The sequence below is a fragment of the Rhinolophus sinicus genome, linkage group LG09 (genome assembly GCF_036562045.2).
Source record: "Rhinolophus sinicus isolate RSC01 linkage group LG09, ASM3656204v1, whole genome shotgun sequence".
Lineage (NCBI taxonomy): Eukaryota > Metazoa > Chordata > Mammalia > Chiroptera > Rhinolophidae > Rhinolophus > Rhinolophus sinicus.
In genome coordinates, this window is record NC_133758.1 from 51,279,544 (window position 1) to 51,299,922 (window position 20,379).

The 20,379-nt window shown below is 40.7% G+C and overlaps 1 protein-coding gene across 4 annotated transcripts in view; it reads left to right on the plus strand.

The window, feature by feature from the left end:
* The first annotated feature begins 18,794 nt into the window (after nucleotides 1–18,794).
* The window catches only part of RAB31 (RAB31, member RAS oncogene family), a 121,803-nt gene continuing 120,218 nt past the window's right edge, over nucleotides 18,795–20,379 (plus strand). The window contains exon 1 of one of the 4 annotated variants that reach the window (XM_019712606.2): nucleotides 18,795–19,313. In XM_019712606.2, the coding sequence (XP_019568165.1) occupies nucleotides 19,275–19,313 (39 nt within the window). In that variant the 5' untranslated portion in view covers nucleotides 18,795–19,274. The remainder of the gene's footprint in view (nucleotides 19,314–20,379) is intronic. The other 3 variants (XM_074340376.1, XM_074340375.1, XM_074340374.1) reach the window with 3 other exon arrangements.

Sequence of the window (20,379 nt, forward strand, 5' to 3'; positions counted from 1 at the left end):
CAGCAGCCCTGCCTAATACATAGAAACAAACATAGGGTAGGAGAAAAGGAAACACTTTCGAAATAAAAGAACAGAACAAAGCTTCAGAAAAAGAACTAAGTGAAACAGAGATAAGCAATCTATCAGATGCAGAGTTCCAAACACTGGTTATAAGGTTGCTCAGTGATCTCAGGGAGAACTTCGACAGAGAGATAGGAAGCAAGAAAATTGAAATGGAAACCGTAAAAAAGAACCAGTCAGAAATAAAGGATACAACAACGGAAATGTAGAATATATTACAGGGAATCAACAGTAGATTAAATGAAGCAGAGGATCCACCCAGTGGTGCAGAAGATAAGGTAGCAGAAAACACCCAACCAGAACAGTAAAAAGAAAAAAAGAATCCAAAAAATTGAGGAGAGTTTAAGGGGACTCCGGGACAATATCAAGCATACCAACATTTGCATTATAGGGGTACCAGAAGGAGAAGAGAGAGAGCAAGGAATTGAAAAACTATTTGAAAAAATAATGACAAAAAAACCTCCCTAACCTGGTGAAGGAAATAGACATACAAGCTCAGGTAGCACAGAGAGTCCCAGATAAGATAAGCCTAAAGAGGCCAACACCAAGACACATCATAATTAAAATGCCAAAGATTAAAGACAAAGCATAAATTTTAAAAGCAGCAAGAGAAAAGCAGTTAGTTACCTACAAGGAAGCCCCTATAATACTGTCAGCTGATTTCTCAACAGAAACTTTGCAGGCAAGAAGGGATTTGCAGGAAATATTCCAAGTGATGAAAAGCAACAGCATACAACCAAGATTGCTCTACCCAGCAATACTGTCATTTAGAATTTAAGGACAGATAAGGAGCTTCCCAGACAAGAAAAAGCTGAAGGAGTTCTTCCTCATTAAACCAATATCACAAGGAATCTTGAAGGGACTTCTTTAAGATGGGAGGGGATTTAATGATGGGTGAAAGTGGAAGGGATTAAGAAGTTCAAATTGGTTGTTACGCAGTAGTCATAGGGATGTAGGCTATAGCATAAGGAATATAGTCAATAATATTGTAATAACTAGGTACAGTGCCAGATAGGTACTAGATCTACCAGAGTGATAGGTGGGAATGGGGTTCAGGGTAGGGTGAAAAAGGTGAAGGCATTAAGAAATACCAATTGGGAGTTAACACAGTAGGGAGAATATAATCAACAATGTTGTAAAGATCATGTAATGTGGCAGATGGGCACTGGACTTTTCAGGGGGATCACATCATCGACTGTGTAGATGCATGCCCAATGCGCTATACACCTGAAACTGAAATAGAATAATATTGCATGCCAACTGCTACTAAATATATAAGTATATATAATCACAGGATGTGGAGTACAACATAGAGAAGATAGTTGATGGTATTGTAACAGCTATATAAGATGTCAGAGGGGTAGTAGCGTAAGGGGTGGGCTACCACTTTGTGAGGGGTATAAATGTCTAACTATTACGTTGCTTTCTACACCTGAAACTAATAAAAAAAATAAATTTTAAAAAATCTTGGAAGATAGAACAAGGCATAAAACTTTGGATTGTATATTAGACATTAGTTAACTAATATAACGAATTAATTGTTATAATTATTAATATAATAATTAATGTCATTAATTAATTGTTTATCAATGTTAAATAACTTGGGAATGAAAATGTTATTTTAGCTTTATAGTCATGAGTCACTTAACAGCAGAGATATGTTCTGAGAAATGCATCCTTAGGCAATTTCGTAGTTGTGTGAACACCATAGAGTGCACTAGGAACCTAGATGGTATAGCTTACTCTACACTTAGGCTGTATGGTATAGCTTATTCCTCCTAAGCTACAAACCTGTACAGTATTTTACTTTAATGTTGTATATACACCATGATAAGTATTTGTATATCTAAACACATTTAAACATAGAAAAAGTATGGGAAAATATGGTATAAAAAATAAGAAATGGTCCACCTGTCTAGAGCACTTTCCCTAAATGGAGCTTGCAGGACTGGAAGTTGCTCTGGGTGAGTCAGTGAGTGAGAGGTGAGTGGTGAGTGGTGAGTGGTGATTGAGAACTTAGGACATTACTGTGCACTTCTGGAGACTTTATAAACATTGTACTGAGGCTACACTAAATTTATTACAAGATTTTTCTTTGCTCAGTCATAAATTAATCTTAGTTAACTGTAACTTTTTTACTTTATAAACTTTTTATTTTTTTACCTTTCGACTCCTTCATAATTACACAGCTTAAAACACAAACACATTGTACAGCTATAAAAAAATATTTTCCTTCTTAATATCCTTATTCTAAAAGCTATTTCTGTTTAAAATATTTTTATTTTTATTTTTTACATCTTTTTATGAAAAACTAAGAAACAAATACATGCATTAGGTCTACACAGGGTCAAAATCATCAATATCACTGGCTTCTGCCTCCACATCTTGACCCACTGGAAAGTCTTCAGGGGCTATGACATGCATGGAACTACCATCTATGATAACAATGCCTTCTTCTGGAAGACCTCCTGAAGGATTTCCCTGAAGAAGTGTCATTCTTTTCAGAAATATATTGATAGTATTTTGCTTCATTTTTTTTAAATCATAGATTTACTTTGAAGAAGATAATGCACCATGGACAGTCCTCTCTATTAATGAAAACCTTTTGGTGATGCTGATGTTGTTGGTCCAGGGACCATGGTTTGAGAACCACAGATTTAGAGATGCAGAGATTGGGGCTTAGGCAAAGGTGCAGAAGCAAGAAAGGAAAGTAGGTTTGTGCAGATAAGATGGGCCATCAGGATTTTGTAAAGCAGTGAATACCACATGAAAGAACTCGGACTTTATTTGGATATGAAGGGTAGAGCCATACAAGATTTTTGAGCCCAAGAGTAGAATTTAAAATACTATCATACAAAAAAAGAAAAAAAAAAAGAAAAAGAAATGAAGTGCTGCACATGCTGCAACATGGATAGACTTTGAAAACATTATGCTAAGTGAAAGAAGCCAGTCATAAAAGACTGCATATTGTGTGATTCCATTTATGTGAAATATCCGGAGTTGACAAATCCAGAGAGACAGAAAGCAGATTAGTGGGTGCCAGGGACTGGGGGAAGGGACAGTGGGGAATGACTGCTTAATGGGTATGAGGTTTACTTTTGAGATAATGAAAATGTTCTGGAAATAGATAGTGGTGATATTTGCAAAAATTTGTGACTATACTAATTGTCACTAATGGTAAATTTTATGTTAAGTGTATTCTACTATAATAAAAAAGGTATATTTTTAATAAAACTAGGTTATATCACCAGAAAATACTTTGGATATAATGATAAGAGATAAAAGATGGAAAATTATGTAAAATATGTAAAAATGATTATAACTATTCCAAGATGCAACTTTATATATATAAAAAAAAAGATCAAATAACTTGATGTTAGCTCTGGGTGTGTGCATGTGTGTATGTGAATGTGTGTATGTTTTGAATGGTAAAAATGTGATTTTCACCATCAGAGTTTTTTTAATTTTCAATAAATATACAGATATAATGTTAAAAATTGTTTGAAAAGAGGAGGAAAAGGAGAGGACCAGTTCTAGTATAACTTGACCGAGATTAACAATATTGTCTTGAAAGGCAGGATTGAGTTTTGGGACAAGTGTGTGTTTCAGATGCTGGGATTGGAGACCTTAGGCTGAACTGAGAGACTCAGGATGGCACCAGATGAGGAAGTAAGCTGTCCTCCAAGCAGAAGTGGTAACTGTCCACTACCCACCCAACAGCACCACAGTTTTTCCTAGAGACCTCCTTCTCGATGTCCAGCCTCTCCTCTTTCACCTCCCCTTTGGTTTTCCTCCTTCATTCTGCTGTCAGCATGTTCCAGGGATTTCATTCATTCATCCATTCATTTTCTCAGCAAATATTTATCGAGCATCTATCCACTCTGTGCTCCGGGGCAGCACCTGTGCCTGTGTAGTTAAGTTGTAAGCACACAGGCTTGTTCTTCTGGCTCGCTGGGGCTGGTTGAACACACCTGACTTTTTATATTGTTTCTCTTTCATTTTCTGAATACAATTGTTTTCTATTGCTGGTTTGAGCTGCCACCCTCTCTCTCGATTCCCTTGGATGGTGAGGAAGCGACGCCTTTTTTGTTTCACTTCTCTGGGTTGTGGCCCGAGTCAGGCTAGATAGTGCAGTCCAGGCAATGTTCTGGACACCCTGATGGTGTGGTCAGTGAAAACTTCCCCAACTGGTGCCTTTCCTCTTTGGGTGCACACCCCCATGCAGTAGCTTTGCTATTTTTTTCTAAACGACTATCTTCAGCTTGGACTCATCTCTGCTCCTTCACCAGCTCCTTTTCTCTAGTTCTGCCACTTTTTGGTCACTGGCATAAACCTTATAGACCATATCTTTTCTGCTTTGGACCTGGATCTATTATTTCCAATTTTTATTTTCCAATCATTATTTCCTTCTCCTCACAATATTAATGTGGCCCAAACCCACATCTATATTCATGAGTTTTCACATTGTGGCCACAGCAATAGAGGTTTGGAAACCAGTCTATTTCTTCAAAGGGTCACAGTCAGAGGTAAACTCAGACTGTAGGCTTCTTGATGCCAAGGCTTCCTTGTTGACCTTTTGCATCTCTAGCTCTGGGGCTCGTGTCTGGTGTACAGTGGGTGCCTGATTAATATTTGGGAGAACAGAGTCAGGACCAGTATGTATGCACACTGGATGGCAAATTAAGGACAAAGAAAAAGTTAGCTGAATATTGCATTAGTCAGGGTTCTCCAGAGAAACAGAACCACTAGAATGTATATACATTACAGAGAGCTTTGTTTTAAGGAACTGGCTTATGTGATTGTGGAGCCTGGCAAATTCCAAATCCGTCAGGTAGGCCGGTAGAGAGGAGCCTCAGGAAAGAGTTGCAGTTCAAGTCTGAAGGCTGGCTGCTAGCAGAATTTCCTTTTCCTCCAGGGAAGTCAGTCTTTTTCTATTAAGGCCTTCAACTGATTGGAAGAGGCCACCCACATTATGAAGGGTAATCGGCTTTACTCACAGTCTACCGATTTGAATTTTAATCTCATCTTAAAAATACTTTCACAGAAACATCTAGAATAATTTTTGACTGACTATCTGAGTACCATGGCTTAGTCAAGTTGACACATGAAATTAACCATCACAAGTATTAGTGTCAGGTTTGTTGTTTAGGTAAGAATTCTAGGGCCTTAAGAATAATACAGTTGAGTGGAAAATGTTGTGTTTCATAGACATGATCTCATATGTTCCACAAATATTTATTACTTTTACTCTTTGGGAGAGACTCCTGAGGCCTGTGGAGAATACCGGAATGTTCAGGATGTGGTCCTGGACACCTAGGAGCTTCCAGTCAGTAAGCAGAAATAGGATCTGTCCAAATTATGCCAGCCAGCACTGACTCTCCTCTTTGCAGCTAACTCCTGATTCTGTACATATAGCTCTGATATTTTACTTCCCACTCTGTTCATCATTTCTGCAAACTAAAAACCAAGTAAAGTTAAACACATTATGTGGTAATTAAAGTGCTCACTGAAGAGTCACGATGTCTGGGCTTGAATCCTGGCTGTGGCCGATGAAGACAAGAGACCTCTATGCGTCAGTTTCAAGAACAATAACACCTTCTCCTAGGCAGGAGGACAGTGATGTAATTGATATAAAACACTTGGCAGAGTGGTACCCAGTACCTAGCTAGCAATTAACAGTTCGTGTTTGCTTTCATTGTTAAGAATCATTCTTCCTTCTAGATTTTATATTCAAAAGAAGAGAGTATTACCAGTATTACCAGTTATTTAGACCTAAATCTTCTAGGTTCCTTTTCTTCCCCTCCTTATTCTCTATATGCTAAGTTGTATATTTGGCAATGATCAGAGCGCGTTCAGATTCTTTATCTCCCCTCCCACTAAAACCTAAAACTAAGTGAATTTGCTCATGGTCAGTAAAAAAAGAAAATAAACAAATATTTAATCAGAGAAAAGATGTGTGAAGGCACCTCATAAAAGAATGGTTGTGAGGACATTAGCACATATATAGAAAGACTGTGATTCAAAAAGGTCAAACCAGTTTACAGTCTGCCAACCCTGAGCATTCCCCTTCCTATCCCACTCACAGCAGCATGAAGCTTAGGTTTTACGACCTTGCTAATTTGATAAGTAGAAAATTGTTTCTTGATGCTTTAATCTGAATCTTTACTTAGTTGTGAAATTGATACTTCCTTCATACACTTGTTTCCTACTTGTGAAATGCCTGATTGTGTCTGCTCATTTTTTTTAAAAGACAATTTTTTTTAGAGCTGTTTTAGGTTCACGGCAAAGTTGAGAGGAAGGTAAAGAGATTTCCCATATAACTCTGTATGTATAGCCCCACGTATGTATAGCTTCCCCCATCATAAAAATCCTTCACTAGAGGTTACATTTGTTACAACTGATAACCTACATTGACACATCATTAAGCCTATAGTTTACATTAGTGTTCAGTCTTTATGTTGCATATTCTATAGGTCTGGTCAAATGTATCCCTCATTATAGTATCATACCCCTGGCAATCACTGATGTTTTTATAGTCGCCATACCATAGTTTTGCCTTTTTCAGAATGTTATATAGTTGGAATCATATGTAGCCTTTTCTGATTGGCTTCTCCTACTTAGTAATATGCACTTAAGCTTCCTCCATGTCTTTCATGGCTTAATGGCACAGAATATTTGTTTATCATGGAATAATATTTCATTGTCTGGATGCACCACAGGTTATTTATGTGCAAGTATTTGCCAACTGAAAGACATCTTGGTTGCTTCTAAGTTTTGGAAATTATGAATAAAGCTGCTATAAATATCCATGTGCAGGTTTCTGAGTGAACTTAAGTTTTCAGTTCCTTTAGGTGGATACTAACAAGTATGATTTTGGGTCGTATGGTAATAATATGATTAGTTTTGTAAGAAACTCCCAAATTATCTTCCAAAGTGGCTGTACTATTTAGTATTTCCACCAGTAATTAGTGAGAGTTCCTTTTGCTCCATATCTTCACCAGCATTTGGTGTTGTCAGTGTGCTAGATTTTGGCCATTCTAATAGGTGTGTAGCAATACCACATAATCCAACAATCACGCTCCTTGGTATTTGTTCTTCTCCTTCAATATGGTGTTGGCTATTCTGGGTCTTTTGCCTCTGCATATAAACTTTAGAATCAATTTGTCAATACCCACAAAATAACTGGCTGGGATTCTGCTTGAAATTGTGTTGAATCTATAGATTAAGCTGGAAAGACCTGACATGTTGACAATATGGAGTCTTCCTTTCCATCAACATAGGAATATCTCTTCATTTATTTAGTTCTTTGATTTTGTTCATAGGAGTTTTGTAGCTTTCCTCATGTAGATCTTACTTACTTTGTTAGATTTATATCTAAGTATTTCATTTTTAGTGGTGCTAATGTAAATGATACTGTGTTTAATTTCAAATTCCACTTGTTCATTGCTGATATATAGGAGAGTGGTTGGCTTTTGTATATTAGCCTTATATCCTACAACTTTGCTGTCATTGCTTACTAGTTTTAGGTTTTAGTTTTTGTCAGTTCTTTCAGATTTTCTACATAGACAATCATGTTACCTACCAACAAAGAGTTTTATGTCTTCCTTCTTAATCTGTACACATTTTTAATTCCTTTTCTTGTTTTATTGCATCAGCAAGGACTTCCAATTTCATGTTGAAAAGGAGTGGTGAGAGGGATGTCCTTCCCTCATGTCTGATCTTAGTGGGAGTGTCTATTCATTTTTTTCTAATGGGATCTTAGTTTCTTTTTAAATATATTAATTACTTCTATACTAAGATCATTAACTGAATTATATTTATGCCAAGTATCCTTCTAGATTGCAGTTTTTAAAAATAGTGTTTATATTTTCTCTATAGAGTAGGTGTTAACTTTTTATTTTTAATTATTTTTAATTATTAGTTTCAGGTGTGCAAAACACCATAGCTATTAGACATTTACACCCCTCACAAAGTGATAACCCAACAAGTCTACCCATCTGACACCATACATAGCTATTACAATACCATTAACTATATTCCCTATGTTGTACTTTACATCCCATGCTACATATTTTTTTAAAATAATAGTTAACCTTCAATGTTATTTTATATTGGTTTCAAGTGTACAGCATAGTGGTTAGGCATTTATATAATTTATGAACTGATTCCCCCCATCCCAAAAAGTCTAGTACCCTCTGACACTGTACGTAGTTTTTACAGTATTATTTACTATATTTTTCACACTGTCTTTCACATCCCTGTGACTATTTTATAACTACAATTTTTACTTCCTAATCCCTTCACCTTTCTCACCCATCCCCCTAATCCTCTTCCCATCTAGCAACCATCAGTTTGTTCTCTGTATCTATGAGTCTATTTCTGTTTTGTTTGTTCATTTATTCTGTTCTTTGGATTCCACATATAAGAGATCATATGGTATTTGGCTTCCTCAATTTGAGTTATTTCACTTAGTATAATACCCTGTAGGTCCACCCATCTTGTTGCAAATGGTAAGATTTCAGTCTTTTTTATGGCAGAGTAATATTCCATTATATAAATGTACCACAATTTATTTTTCTGATTATCTATTGATGGGCATTTCAGTTGTTTCCATATTTTGGCTATTATGAATAGTACTGCCATAAATAGGAGTGTTTCCATATTTTGGCTATTATGAATAGTACTGCCATAAATAGGAGTGCCAACAAACATCAAATTAGTGTTGGATTTCTTCGGATAAATACCTAGGAGTGGAATTGCTGGGTCATAGGTAGTTCTATTTTTAATTTTTTGAGGAAACTCCATACTGTTTTTCATAGTGGTTGCACCAACTTGCAATTCCACCAACAGTGCACAAAGGTTCCCTTTTTTCTGTGTCCTCACCAACCCTTGTTGTTTGTTGATTTATTGATGATGTCCATTCTACAGGTGTGAGGTTATATCTCATTGTGGTTTTTATTTGCATTTCTCTGATAATTAGTGACATTGAGCATCTTTCCTTATGTCTATTGGCCGTCTATATGTCCTCTTTGGAGAAATGTCTATTCAGGTCCTTTGTACGCGTTAACTTTTATGTGTTCAAATCTATAAGTCTTTCTCTTTGTGATTTCCGAAAGTAAATCTGCATTTTCCTCCCTCCATTTAGGAGAAATAGAGCCAGAGTCCCTCCATTCTCAGCCTCTCCACGGCTACCGTCAGATAATCTTGGCAAACACTTTTGAACAACTGCTGAGAGCAGAACCAAGAGAGGTTCCATAGCCTGAAACTCAGGGAGTCACAAGTGGTCTAAGGGAATAAATGTTTGGAGGAAAGTCAACTTCCCAGAAATGTTTACCCAAGAAAGGATTCTGCCTTAAAATCCCCTCTACTCGAACAGTTGTTACTGAACTCAAGGTGTTTGTTTTGCCTGCGTGCATCAAAGTCAACGGAGACACAAACAGGAGTTTGCAGCAGAGAAAGCAGAGGTTTATTTAAGGAAATGACACCAAGCCTGGAGACACAAGTGAGCTAGTGCTTTCAAGACCTGGCTCTCTGAAAACATGTAGGTTACAGATGATATAGGGCAAAATCACAAAACACAGTGGGTTAGGGATTCAGGATCATGTTGGGAGCAGATTGGAGGTGAGGTAAGGGTAATGAATCATTCCTGAAGGTCTTGAGGACAGTTCTGAGGTCTTTTTAGAAGTTCCTCTGTCTGGTCTCATGGGAAAGTAGCCAGGGGGTTGTTCCACCTTAGGGCTCAGGAACTGAAACATAACTTATGTAGGTTAAAATGTTATCTTTAGCCTGCCAGAGGTCCAGACTGTGTGCTGGTTAGTCAGGAACCACTACTGTCTTCTGATGCTTCTGGGGTTGCTGATTATCCAGGGGCAAGGCTAGGTCTCTGAGGGGTATATATATAGAGAGAGGGATTAGAGAGAGGGATATTATTTCTAGAGCTAGGATTTAAAACTAAATTTAATCAAGGTCATAAAGACCCTTGGTTTCACTATGATGGATTGGTTTTGAAGAAAAGGTTCAGTTTAGTAGACTATAACATTTGAGGTGTGTGTGTGTGTATGTGTGTGTGTGTGTGTGTGTGTGTGTGTGTGTGTGTGTGTGTGTTGGAGATCAGGAATGAAAGGGAGGGAGGGAGGGAGGGAGGAAGGGAGAGAGAGAGAGAGAGAGAGAGAGAGAGAGAGAGAGAGAGAGAGAGAGAGAGAGAGAGAGAGGCGTTGGATTGTTAAGCACCAAAAGGGGGAAAGGGGCCTCACTAGAGTGCTGGGAAACTAAGCAATCTTTTCTTATTTCCTGTTTCTTTTTAAAAACCTGGCATGTCATTCAGTGAAACAGTTATTACTTAGCTGAAGTTCTAATTTATATATTTAAACCTTCCATATGAACTGAGTGTAAGATGGAGAGAGGTGATAGATAATCCAGAGGTTTATAGCTATGTGTAAAATATTGATATTGTTTTCTAAGTCCGGAGTCTTTCTACATGAGGAAGGAAATGAGAATGTGTAGAAGTTAAACTTACTTTTAAGGGATAGTAGCAGCCCAGAAACAATTTTATAGGCTTAGGGAAGGGAATAGGGTGACCAACTGGTGCTTTTTTACCTAGGACTGTAGGGTTTCGCAGGATGCAGGACATTCAGTGTTAAAACCTGGATAGCCCACAAACAGGGATGGTTAGTCACACACTCACACAAATCTAATTTAATCCTCCCCCAAAACAATGCAACGGCCTTTTTATATCCATCTTTGACAAAGTATGAAACTGCAGGCCTAAGAGATTCAGGAACTTCCTTAAATTCACGCATCATGAAGGAGCCTAGAGTTAAACTTGGTTCTGTCCGCTGTCAAAGTGCTCATCCAACCCTACCACACTTAAGATCATCTGTTGTAATGATACACACTCATTGCAGCATGCCGAATATGTACTGTGCTAAGGACTGGATTATAGATGGTTTATAACAGGCACTCTCATATTGGTACCTCAAGCAAGTCAACCGATAACAATGAGAGTAATCGCTCAATAATAAACACCACAGTGGAAACAAAATTTAATGTCATTGGAACCTTAGGTCAACTCCAGTTAACTCTTTTTTTTTTTTTTTTAATTTTTATTTATTTATTTATTTATTTAATTAGTTTCAGGTGCACAAGACAAAGCAAAACTTAGACGTTTATCATTTATATCCCTCACACTGTGTGAACCCCCCTCCCCCCATCCACTATCCCTCTGTACGTTCCCAAAACCTCTCACCTTCCCCTTATCCCCACCCCCCTGCCCCTCTAGCAACCCTCTGTTTTTCCTCCATGTTTCCAAAACTGTTTCTGATTAGTTCATTCACTTATTCTTTTCTTTAGATTCCGCATATAAGTGAGATCATATGGTATTTGTCTTTCTCTTTCTGACTTATTTCACTTAACATAATGTTCTCTAGGTCCATCCATGTTGTTGCAAATGGTAAGATTTCTTTCTTCTTTATGGCTGCGTAATACTCCATTGTATAAATGTACCACAGTTTCTTAATCCAGTCATCTACTGATGGGCATTTCGGTTGTTTCCAGGCCTTGGCTATTGTATATAGTGCTGCAATAAACATAGGAGTGCATAAAGATTTTTGAATTGGAGTTTTGGATTTCTCCGGATAGATACCTAGGAGTGGGATTGCTGGATCATAAGGTAGTTCCATTTTCAGATTTTTGAGATATCTCCAAACTGTTTTCCATAGTGGCTGCACCAATCTGCATTCCCACCAACAGTGCACCAGCGTTCCCTTTTCTCCGCATCCACGCCAGCACTTGTTGTTTGTTGATTTATTGATGATAGCCATCCTGACTGGGGTGAGGTGGTATCTCATTGTGGTTTTTATTTGCATTTCTCTAATGGTTAGTGAGGTTGAACATTTCTTCATATGTCTGTTTGCCATCTGTGTGTCCTTAACTCAGTTAACTTTTAAACTAGGTATAGCAGGTCCTTAAATAATACTGTTTTGCTCAATGTTTTATTATAACTTTGATTAAAAAAAATTCGATTCCTGGCCGGGGCCACTATCTATGTGGAATTTCCATGTTCTCCTTGTGTTGGCGTGGGTTTTATCTGGGTACTTGCATTTCCTCCCACATCCCAAAGCGGTGCACACTACGTGAATTAGAGTGTCTGAATTGTCCCAGTCTGAGTGAGTGTGGGGTGTGGGTGCGAGTGGCCCTGTGATGGAAGGCATCCTGTCTAGGTTGGGTTCTAGCCACCTACAGCACTTATTCCAACAAGCAGGTTGGAAAAGAATTATCTTAGTTGCTTTTATTAATCTTTCTTAAATGTATATATAGCACATGCTTATTTCAATATTTAATATAAGAAATGTTTTGAGTCTTTATTTAGAAGTTGGTGATGTTTTTGTGGCTAGAAATATGTCGTAGGAATTTAATTCTTGTTTCTATCAATTAGCTTGTGGTAAACTTGGTTTCATTATACATCATTCACTTGAAGTTGCCATTTCAGGAACCTACTGTGGGGGTTAAGTGAGGATTTACTATACTTAGATCTTCTGAGAGGCACTTAGTGAATTAGGGAATAGTTAGCATTAGGCTCTTCCTAGTCTAGGGCAATCTTGGGAATTCAGGCAGAACAAAGATCTCCGTCTCTGTCACACACACACACACACACACACACACACACACACACACCCCTCCTGGTTGACTAGGTTCAAACTCTAGCCATCTTGACCATCTCTCCCTACCCTGCTTAATTGGGGGCTGGGTTTGATTGCATTCAAGGTTTGCTGACTCTGGAAGTTATATTAATTTTCCTAATTGAAAGAATAAGAAAAATTAAGCAAATATACTAAGCCTCAGACATTTAACAGCATGTTATAGTTGCCTGTTTATTTGTTTGCCTGTTTCCATTGCAGGCTCTACAACAGCAGGTGTCCTCCGTTTCGTTTAGTTGCATGCCCAGTGTCTAGCACATAATTAGCACCTACTATTTGCTGAATGGGTGTGTAAACAATTAAAAACAGAAATTCCTGAAGATGTGAGAATTGTTTCTAATGTCTAAAATCAGTTTTCCAGTTTGATACATAATGTTAAGTATAAAAAATGTTAAACACAGCCACTCTTAAGAAAAAATTATATCCTAAACTCCACAATATTATTCTAAGCAAGTGCAGTGAAATTTATATGACTAGTCAGGAAGATCAACCTACTGATGGCCTAAGAAATGAAACTGGGTTGGGTTGTCTTTGGTCTGCATCATTGTAATTTTATTTTCCAGTTTTACAAGTAAGTGATGACAATGGATAAGACTGACTGGGTTACATATTGTTTATGGCTTTTGGGAGGTGGTCTCCCAGTTGAATTCATCCATTTACATTTTGTGGGAGACGTTAATACATATCTTAATGTCTTCTTTTAACTCAATTCTTTCAGCTTAACTAGGGATTGGAAAGATTGTAGGCTGATGGGCAGGAATGTCCATGAAGAGACCAGTCAGATGAGGAGGATGGCTTGGTGCCCAGTGTTGAGACTCAGGAAAGTATATCTGGAAAATAATCTAAAAATTGTCATCTGACAGCAAATCTTTTGAGAGCCAACAGATGCTTCCCTTGTTTTAAGTGAGGGAGATCTGCTTGTTCTCCAATTCTTCTGAGTACTCCTGTTCAGGTGGTGATGGAGAAAATGAGGAAGGTAACTCCCCACCCTCCTCTGCTCTCATTCGTCTTGAGCACTGACAACTGACCCGCTTCTCTGGCTGCTGCTCCTGAGCTTCTAAGAGATGTCATTGATCTTTGCATACAAAGATGAAGACAACTGGAGTGGCCAATAGAGGACAGTCATTCACAAAGGGATTTGTATCTACTTCTCTCCCATGCCCTCAGCCATACTGTCCCATTCTCAGTTGCCGGGGACCATCTCTTCTCCACAGATGGCGGCTCCTTCTGTTCTCAGGCGTCCCTAGTGACAAGAGAAAAATTCTGAGATGTTCTAAATTACAGTGGGCTGGAGAGAGAGAGAAAGAGACAGAATAGTTAGCCTGTTGATAGCTGGGGGCCAGCTAACAAGACTGCTTAAATTCCTGAGTATCTGTTGAACTAACTTCTAGGTGACTGTTTTCCCATTACCTAAAAGTGAGAATAGCCAGGCTCCATCAAAGTCCAGGAGCCTCCGTTTCTTATTTACATATGAACTTTCTGGACTGTTGCACACAACCAATCCAAAGTAACAAACACTTCTTCCTTACAGACTCTGCGCCTATCCCCAAACTAGTTCTGCTTCACCTTCTCCCACTCCCTGTATTGATAGCCAATGCGAATTCTTTCAAAACAACTTACATCTTTATTCACCCTACTTGATGTTTAAACAAAGCCTGTCAGCCCCAGGACAGTGGACATGTTGCTTCCCCACCTGGCACTGCTGCTCGTGGTTTAGACTTCATGCTCTAGGAGCTGGTGTTTTTCAATTTTTCTTGCTAGCAATGGCCCAATAAACGCTTTCTTTCAAAAAGACTGTCAACTGTGGAAGTTAAGTTTATTATTTTACACTAGCAGCTCAGAATCCCTCAGGCTGCTTTCTTCTTCTCCAAGTCTGTGGGTGAATTGTGGGGTCCTCTCACCTCTGCTTTCCTAAATTCTTCAGGTTCCTCCCTTATCGGGCTATGTCCTGAATTCAGCTCCTTATAATGTGTTTAAAGGGTCTGACTTATAAATAAGAGGCAGCAGCACATGCTAGTTAGAAAGTGTACGGAATTTAGGGAAGAGAGGGAGGAAGGAAGGAAGGGAGAAAGAAAGTTGTTCAGAAAATGAGAAATATTAAAAGCTATTTAACTGATGCTGCAGACACTAAAGTTCCATAAACAAGATATAATTATTAAAAACAAGGTTTATAAACATTTTTATTTTTCTTTAATTTTCCCTGGAGCAGAGCAGTTGACTCACCACTGGTCTACTGAGATGAACCTGCAGTCTGGGGAGTTGTAACAAATTTGTATGGTTTATATTGTTTAGCGTGCAGATCCAATTTTGTGTCATATTATTCTCATAGAAACTTATTTACTACAAACTTCTCTATAAATCTACTTAGTATACACATTTCATTTAATACCTAAGTGACATACACCATTGTACACCATTAAACATACCATACCCTTGTAGAGACACCGTAGTTGGCTTTAACCATTCCTCAAAGGTTGAGAGATTTCAGTTGTTTCACACCTTTAATATTGCAATTAATGCAACTATTCTCCCTTTATCTCAGTAGAGGTGGTTTTTCACTTCTCTAATGTAGTTCTTTGTTTCTTTGTATATTTATGCATGAACAGGCAGGCTTTATAATTGTTCATTGTTTTGTATTTGTTTCCATGTTATTGTCAAAAAAAAAAAAAAAAAGATTGCTGGATCAAAAACATGATTAGTTTTATGGCTGTTATTGGCTTTTGGTAGATTTTAAAGAAACATTGTGTTTGTTTTTTCCAGGCACTTTGCAATCACTTGGCAGACTTTCACTAAACACTTCTTGGTGAATTACTGTTTTCTTTTATAGGAAATTCCCCCACAGAACCTTCCCTGATGAAGTCCCAGGATAAGGAGTGTACCAGGTTCAGCCATACTGTTAGGGGGATAGCCCCTAGACCCTGGGGTCATATCATGAAGACGACTCTGTGTTCTCCCAGACTTAGGTACCCATGAAACTGCAGGCTTGTTTGAATAGCATACAAGGCCAAAGATTCTGTTAGAAAAAGTTCTAAGTAGATTGACATAAAGAGATTCATTTCTAGTCACTTTTCTTTAAAAAGAAAAAAATTCTTGTCATTTTAAAATCCTGATGGTACAGAAACGATCCTTGCTTAATCTATGGGTAACCTCTCATATAGACAGATAATTACATTTGTGTATCTGTTTGGACTCGGACTTGTTGTAAAAGGGATTTAGTTGCTAATTATTTATGTTGAATAAATGCTAAGGGAAGTGTGAGCAGAATATGTGCAAACTCAGGGGGAGACTTTCCTAAGGAGGTGATATTTGAGCAGGTATTTGAAGGATGATCGGTTTTCACCAGATGGGCGGAGAAGAGGCTAGTTTGGGCAAGATATACTGAAGAGTTTGGATTTCTTCCTACATGCTGCCATTGAAGACTTTAAAGCAGCAGAAAAGCAGAAGTCTGAATTGGTACAGTGAACTTTTATTTTACAAAGGTCTCATATGAAAATCTTGCATGTTCTATTCTTTTATTTGATAAATTCAGTATGCACCACTGCATTTTTATCCCTGCCTAAGTTATATCAGAACCTCTTCATATTTGCAGAAAATTCCAGAGGAGTAACGACAGGCCCTTACTATAGTAATCATTGAATATAATAATAGCATTCATAGAGAATATTATGCCTTTAAAATGTTGAGAGCTACCCAGGACATGTCACTCCCAAATATGTCTCATAGCAGTCATCATTCCTCCTTCCTGGTGAGGGCCAATGTGTCATGTTGGGTTGATCGTGCAGAGCAGGGTTTTCACGAGGCCAGTTTTTAAGCCCTCAAGGATGACCTGGCTGAAGACGGAGTATAAACCCATGAAGGCGGTCTGGTTGACAGACAAGTATTGACACTTTGTAAAGTAGAATGCTCACCCTGATCAAAATGAGACACAAATGAGGTGATTTTTAATGGGCTTGGGGGTGGGGAGAAGGACAAGCAGACTAGGGTGCTTTATGGGGGGCGGGGGGAGGCCTGGATAAAGGACTATTTCGGAAGAGCCTAGAAACCACACAAGCATCCCAGACACCTAGGCTAGTGGAGAAGAGTGTGGAAGGAGGAGAATCATGAAAAAGAGTAAGGGAATGGAAGAGAAATTCTGTCAACTCATTTTTATTTGGGGCGGGCCTGTCCTCAGTGACCTATTGCAATTTTATGAATTCCCACTTATTTTATAGGGTGTAGATAATGGAAAAAGCTTTCACCAGCTTTTGGGAAGTGAGAAGAAAGGCCAAAGGGAAGTGCTTCTACATGGAGATTCAAGTCATACTGCCGGGGATGGTCTAGGTGCTGGGGAAGGCTGTTGAAGGCCTTGATCAAGTTGTTGCTTTACCAAGACGTCTCTGCAACTCTAGAGTACTTGTTCTCTGCTCAGCAAATCTGAAGACAGTGAGGGATTGTGGCCAGGGCTGGGTAATTCTGGGTAGGCCTCCCTTCACTCTGCCCACATGTAAGATTGTCCTTACTTTGGACACCAAATGAAGGACAGATATTGACACAATAATTTCCTTGTTGAATAGGATTTGTATCTTGTCCATGGCTACTTTTTGAACAATTTAGTCCAGATTTATGTGAGTAACCCTCCACAAACCTGTACGTGGCAAGGGGAATACCCTGCTGCTATGGGGAATTTCATTGCCACTTGTCTGTTTTGTGGCCTGTTTTGACTCCTGTGTAATAGGATTTTCTCTCTGGAGGCCTTGATTTGGAAGTCCCTATTCTATAGGGCTACTTGGGTGCTCCTAGCTTCAACCTGGCTCCAATGGGAACAAAGCCAGATGATCAAGGTAGGTGATCTGCTGGGGGGACTGGAAATGTCATTGATCAAAACTGGTGAGTAGGGAGAGAGGGCTGAGAGTTTTGGATAGAGCATGAAGTTTTTTTTAAAAAGTCATATTACTTCTAATTGGAAATGCCAGTAAGTTATTCAGGTAGATATGTCCAAAAGGCTGACATTTCTATAGCAGCAACAAATAAAGTTGTCTGAGCGGATGAGGTATACTGGAGAAGGAAAGGAGGCAGTTCTCACAAGCTTCCCTTGACTGTCTCCTGCCAGAATCTCTCTTTATTTCCAGGTTAAGGAAGGATGCAGAACGTCTGTGGGGAGCTACATATTTCTAGCTATAGTTCTGAGGGCTGGGTGTGTGTCAAAAAAACCATTTCCTAAAGAGCAGTGTAAGGGTATACTCATTCCTACTTGTCTCAAAGAAATGCTAACTCGTCTTTCAACATGGATGTACAGGAAGCTTATAAAGAGGAAATGATTCTAAATTAGGATTGAATTGTAGCAGACCAACGGAGTCTGGGCTCTTCTGGGTCCTTTGGCAGGACAGTGCTCTTGACAGTCTCCCATCACTGTCCTTTGCCAGAACTCTCTCATTTCCACTAGACTCCCCAGTTGGCCTACAATTGGAGGGCATGTGGCAAAGGCCCTTCCTTCTTTGTTATCTGGGCACAAACTACCCAGTGTTCCTGCCCCCTGGCTGGCTCACAGCTAGGATCCGGATAGGATGCTGCTCTGGTCTTCCTCTGTTGACCTTTATCAGTGTTGCAGGGGTGGGTTTCACTGTCTGCCAGACTTTCTAACAGCGTCCAGACATCAATTTCAGGAATCCCATGTTTTCCTTGTGAAGAATCATTTCAGCCTCTTAGAAGGCAAGTTGCAGCATTTTCTATACTGAGCAAGGCAGATTCTTCATTAGAATGCCTGTTTCCTTTTCAGACACGGACACGCCTGTGTTAGAGGGAGGAATAGAACATTGCTTCTAGAACCATTTTCAACTTCATACAGAAAAATGAAATCAGGTGGGAGAGTGAAGAGCTACATATGGGTAAACAGCCCCAGTATTAGAAAAAGTAAAGTTAACCCCTCCTTTTCACCCTCACAACTGTCTCTTGCATGGTTTCATTTCCGACGGGAACCTAGTGTGTCATTTAATGATGGGACGGACATACAGTCTTTGAAGTGCTCCCATATAAATGATCTCGGCTGAGAGCACCCACTTTTCAGATGAGGAATGGAATCGTCAGTGATACAGCCAGTCGTGGGTGCAGATCTCCTCACAGTGGGTCCTGCACTCCTTCCACCCCACGGGGCATTTCAGCCAGCAGCGCTGGCGGGGCAATTGCCACAGAGGGCTCTGTAGAGCCTGGTCCAGCTGCTGAGTTGGCCCGAGAGAGGAGGCACTCTGCCAGGGCCACCGCAAATCCCGGGAGAGGCCCGGGGTGGCTGACGCTGTCCGGGGGCGTTCCTGGGAGCTAGTGGCCGAGGAGGTCAGACCCGAAGACCCGGGAGGAGCCGGCCGGCGGCCACGTGACCAACTGCGGCGGGGCGGGCGGCCCAGAAATAGCAGCGGCGGCGGTTCCGCCCGCGGGCGCCGCGAGGGAAAGGCGGAGACTGGAGGACTCTGGCTCGGCGCGGACGCGACGCGGCGCGGCCCGGGCCCCGGAGGATGCTGAGCCCCTACCCGGACCGACCCCGAGCACATGATGGCGATACGGGAGCTCAAAGTGTGTCTTCTCGGGGTGAGTCCTGAGCCGCCAGCCGCAGGGGACACCTTCATCCGTGCGCCGCCCACTTCCCCTGCGCCCCTGTTGCCCCTTGCGCCCCACTAGTCTGTGTGTCCCCTCTTCTTCCCGCGCCCCCCTCGTTCCCTGTGTCCCCCTTGGTCCGTGCGCTTTCCTCTTCCCCCGCATCCTCCAGTACGTGCGCCCCCTCTTTCCCGGCGCTCCCCTAGTTCGTGCGTTCCCCTGTCCCCGTGCCCCCTCATCCCTTGGGATTCCCCCCTTGTCCCCGCGACCCTGGGGTCGCCCGCGTCCGACTCCTGCTGGGGTTCGGGTCCGAGACTGTTAGGGAGCTTTCTCGACTCCTTCCACCACGGCCGGCCGGTTTCCCGGGATCAGCTCGGGCCTCGCCGCGCTGTGGGGGCAGCGCCAGGGCCGGGCGCCCGGGTCCCTGCGCGGTGACAGGAAGAGCGGTGGTGAGACCTGGCCACCGCCGCGGCCTCTTCGGCCGCGGAGGGCTTTCTTCTTCGCCTTTGATAATTTCCTTCCGGCGGAAACTAAGTTACTCCGCCAAGGCGCGGAGTCCTCTTGTGCCTCCCGGGGGCAATTGCTTTATTCACTTTAAAAACAGAAAGCCTAGCTGAGGGTGGGAAAGCGCGAGGGGATGATTGGGGTGGAAGGTGAAGAACGTTCTGTAGAGTTTGCCGTCTGGAGAACTTTTGTGACTCCGATAAAGGCAGGATGAGAAAGTCCTCTATCACCACTTCCCCTTCCAAAGTGGGTCTTCTGAGCCTGAAGAATCATGAAGGAAGCCAGAAACAAAGACAAAAACAAACACCCAAGCTGCGCGTTCTGGCAGACGTGTCAGATAACACGGGACAGCTCCTCGGAACCCCCCCTCGCCCCTCCCGGGGGAGTTTAGAGATTTAAGGATCCTTCCTTGCTTTCCTTTTTTGGGGTGTGTGTGTGTGTGTGTGCACATCAAATAACAGAATTACCTCTTATGAAAGAGCTAATTTTGAGCCGTTTCAGCAGTCTTTGGCATTGATGCCTAGTTGTACTGTCCTTGGCAAATCTGGTCCACAAA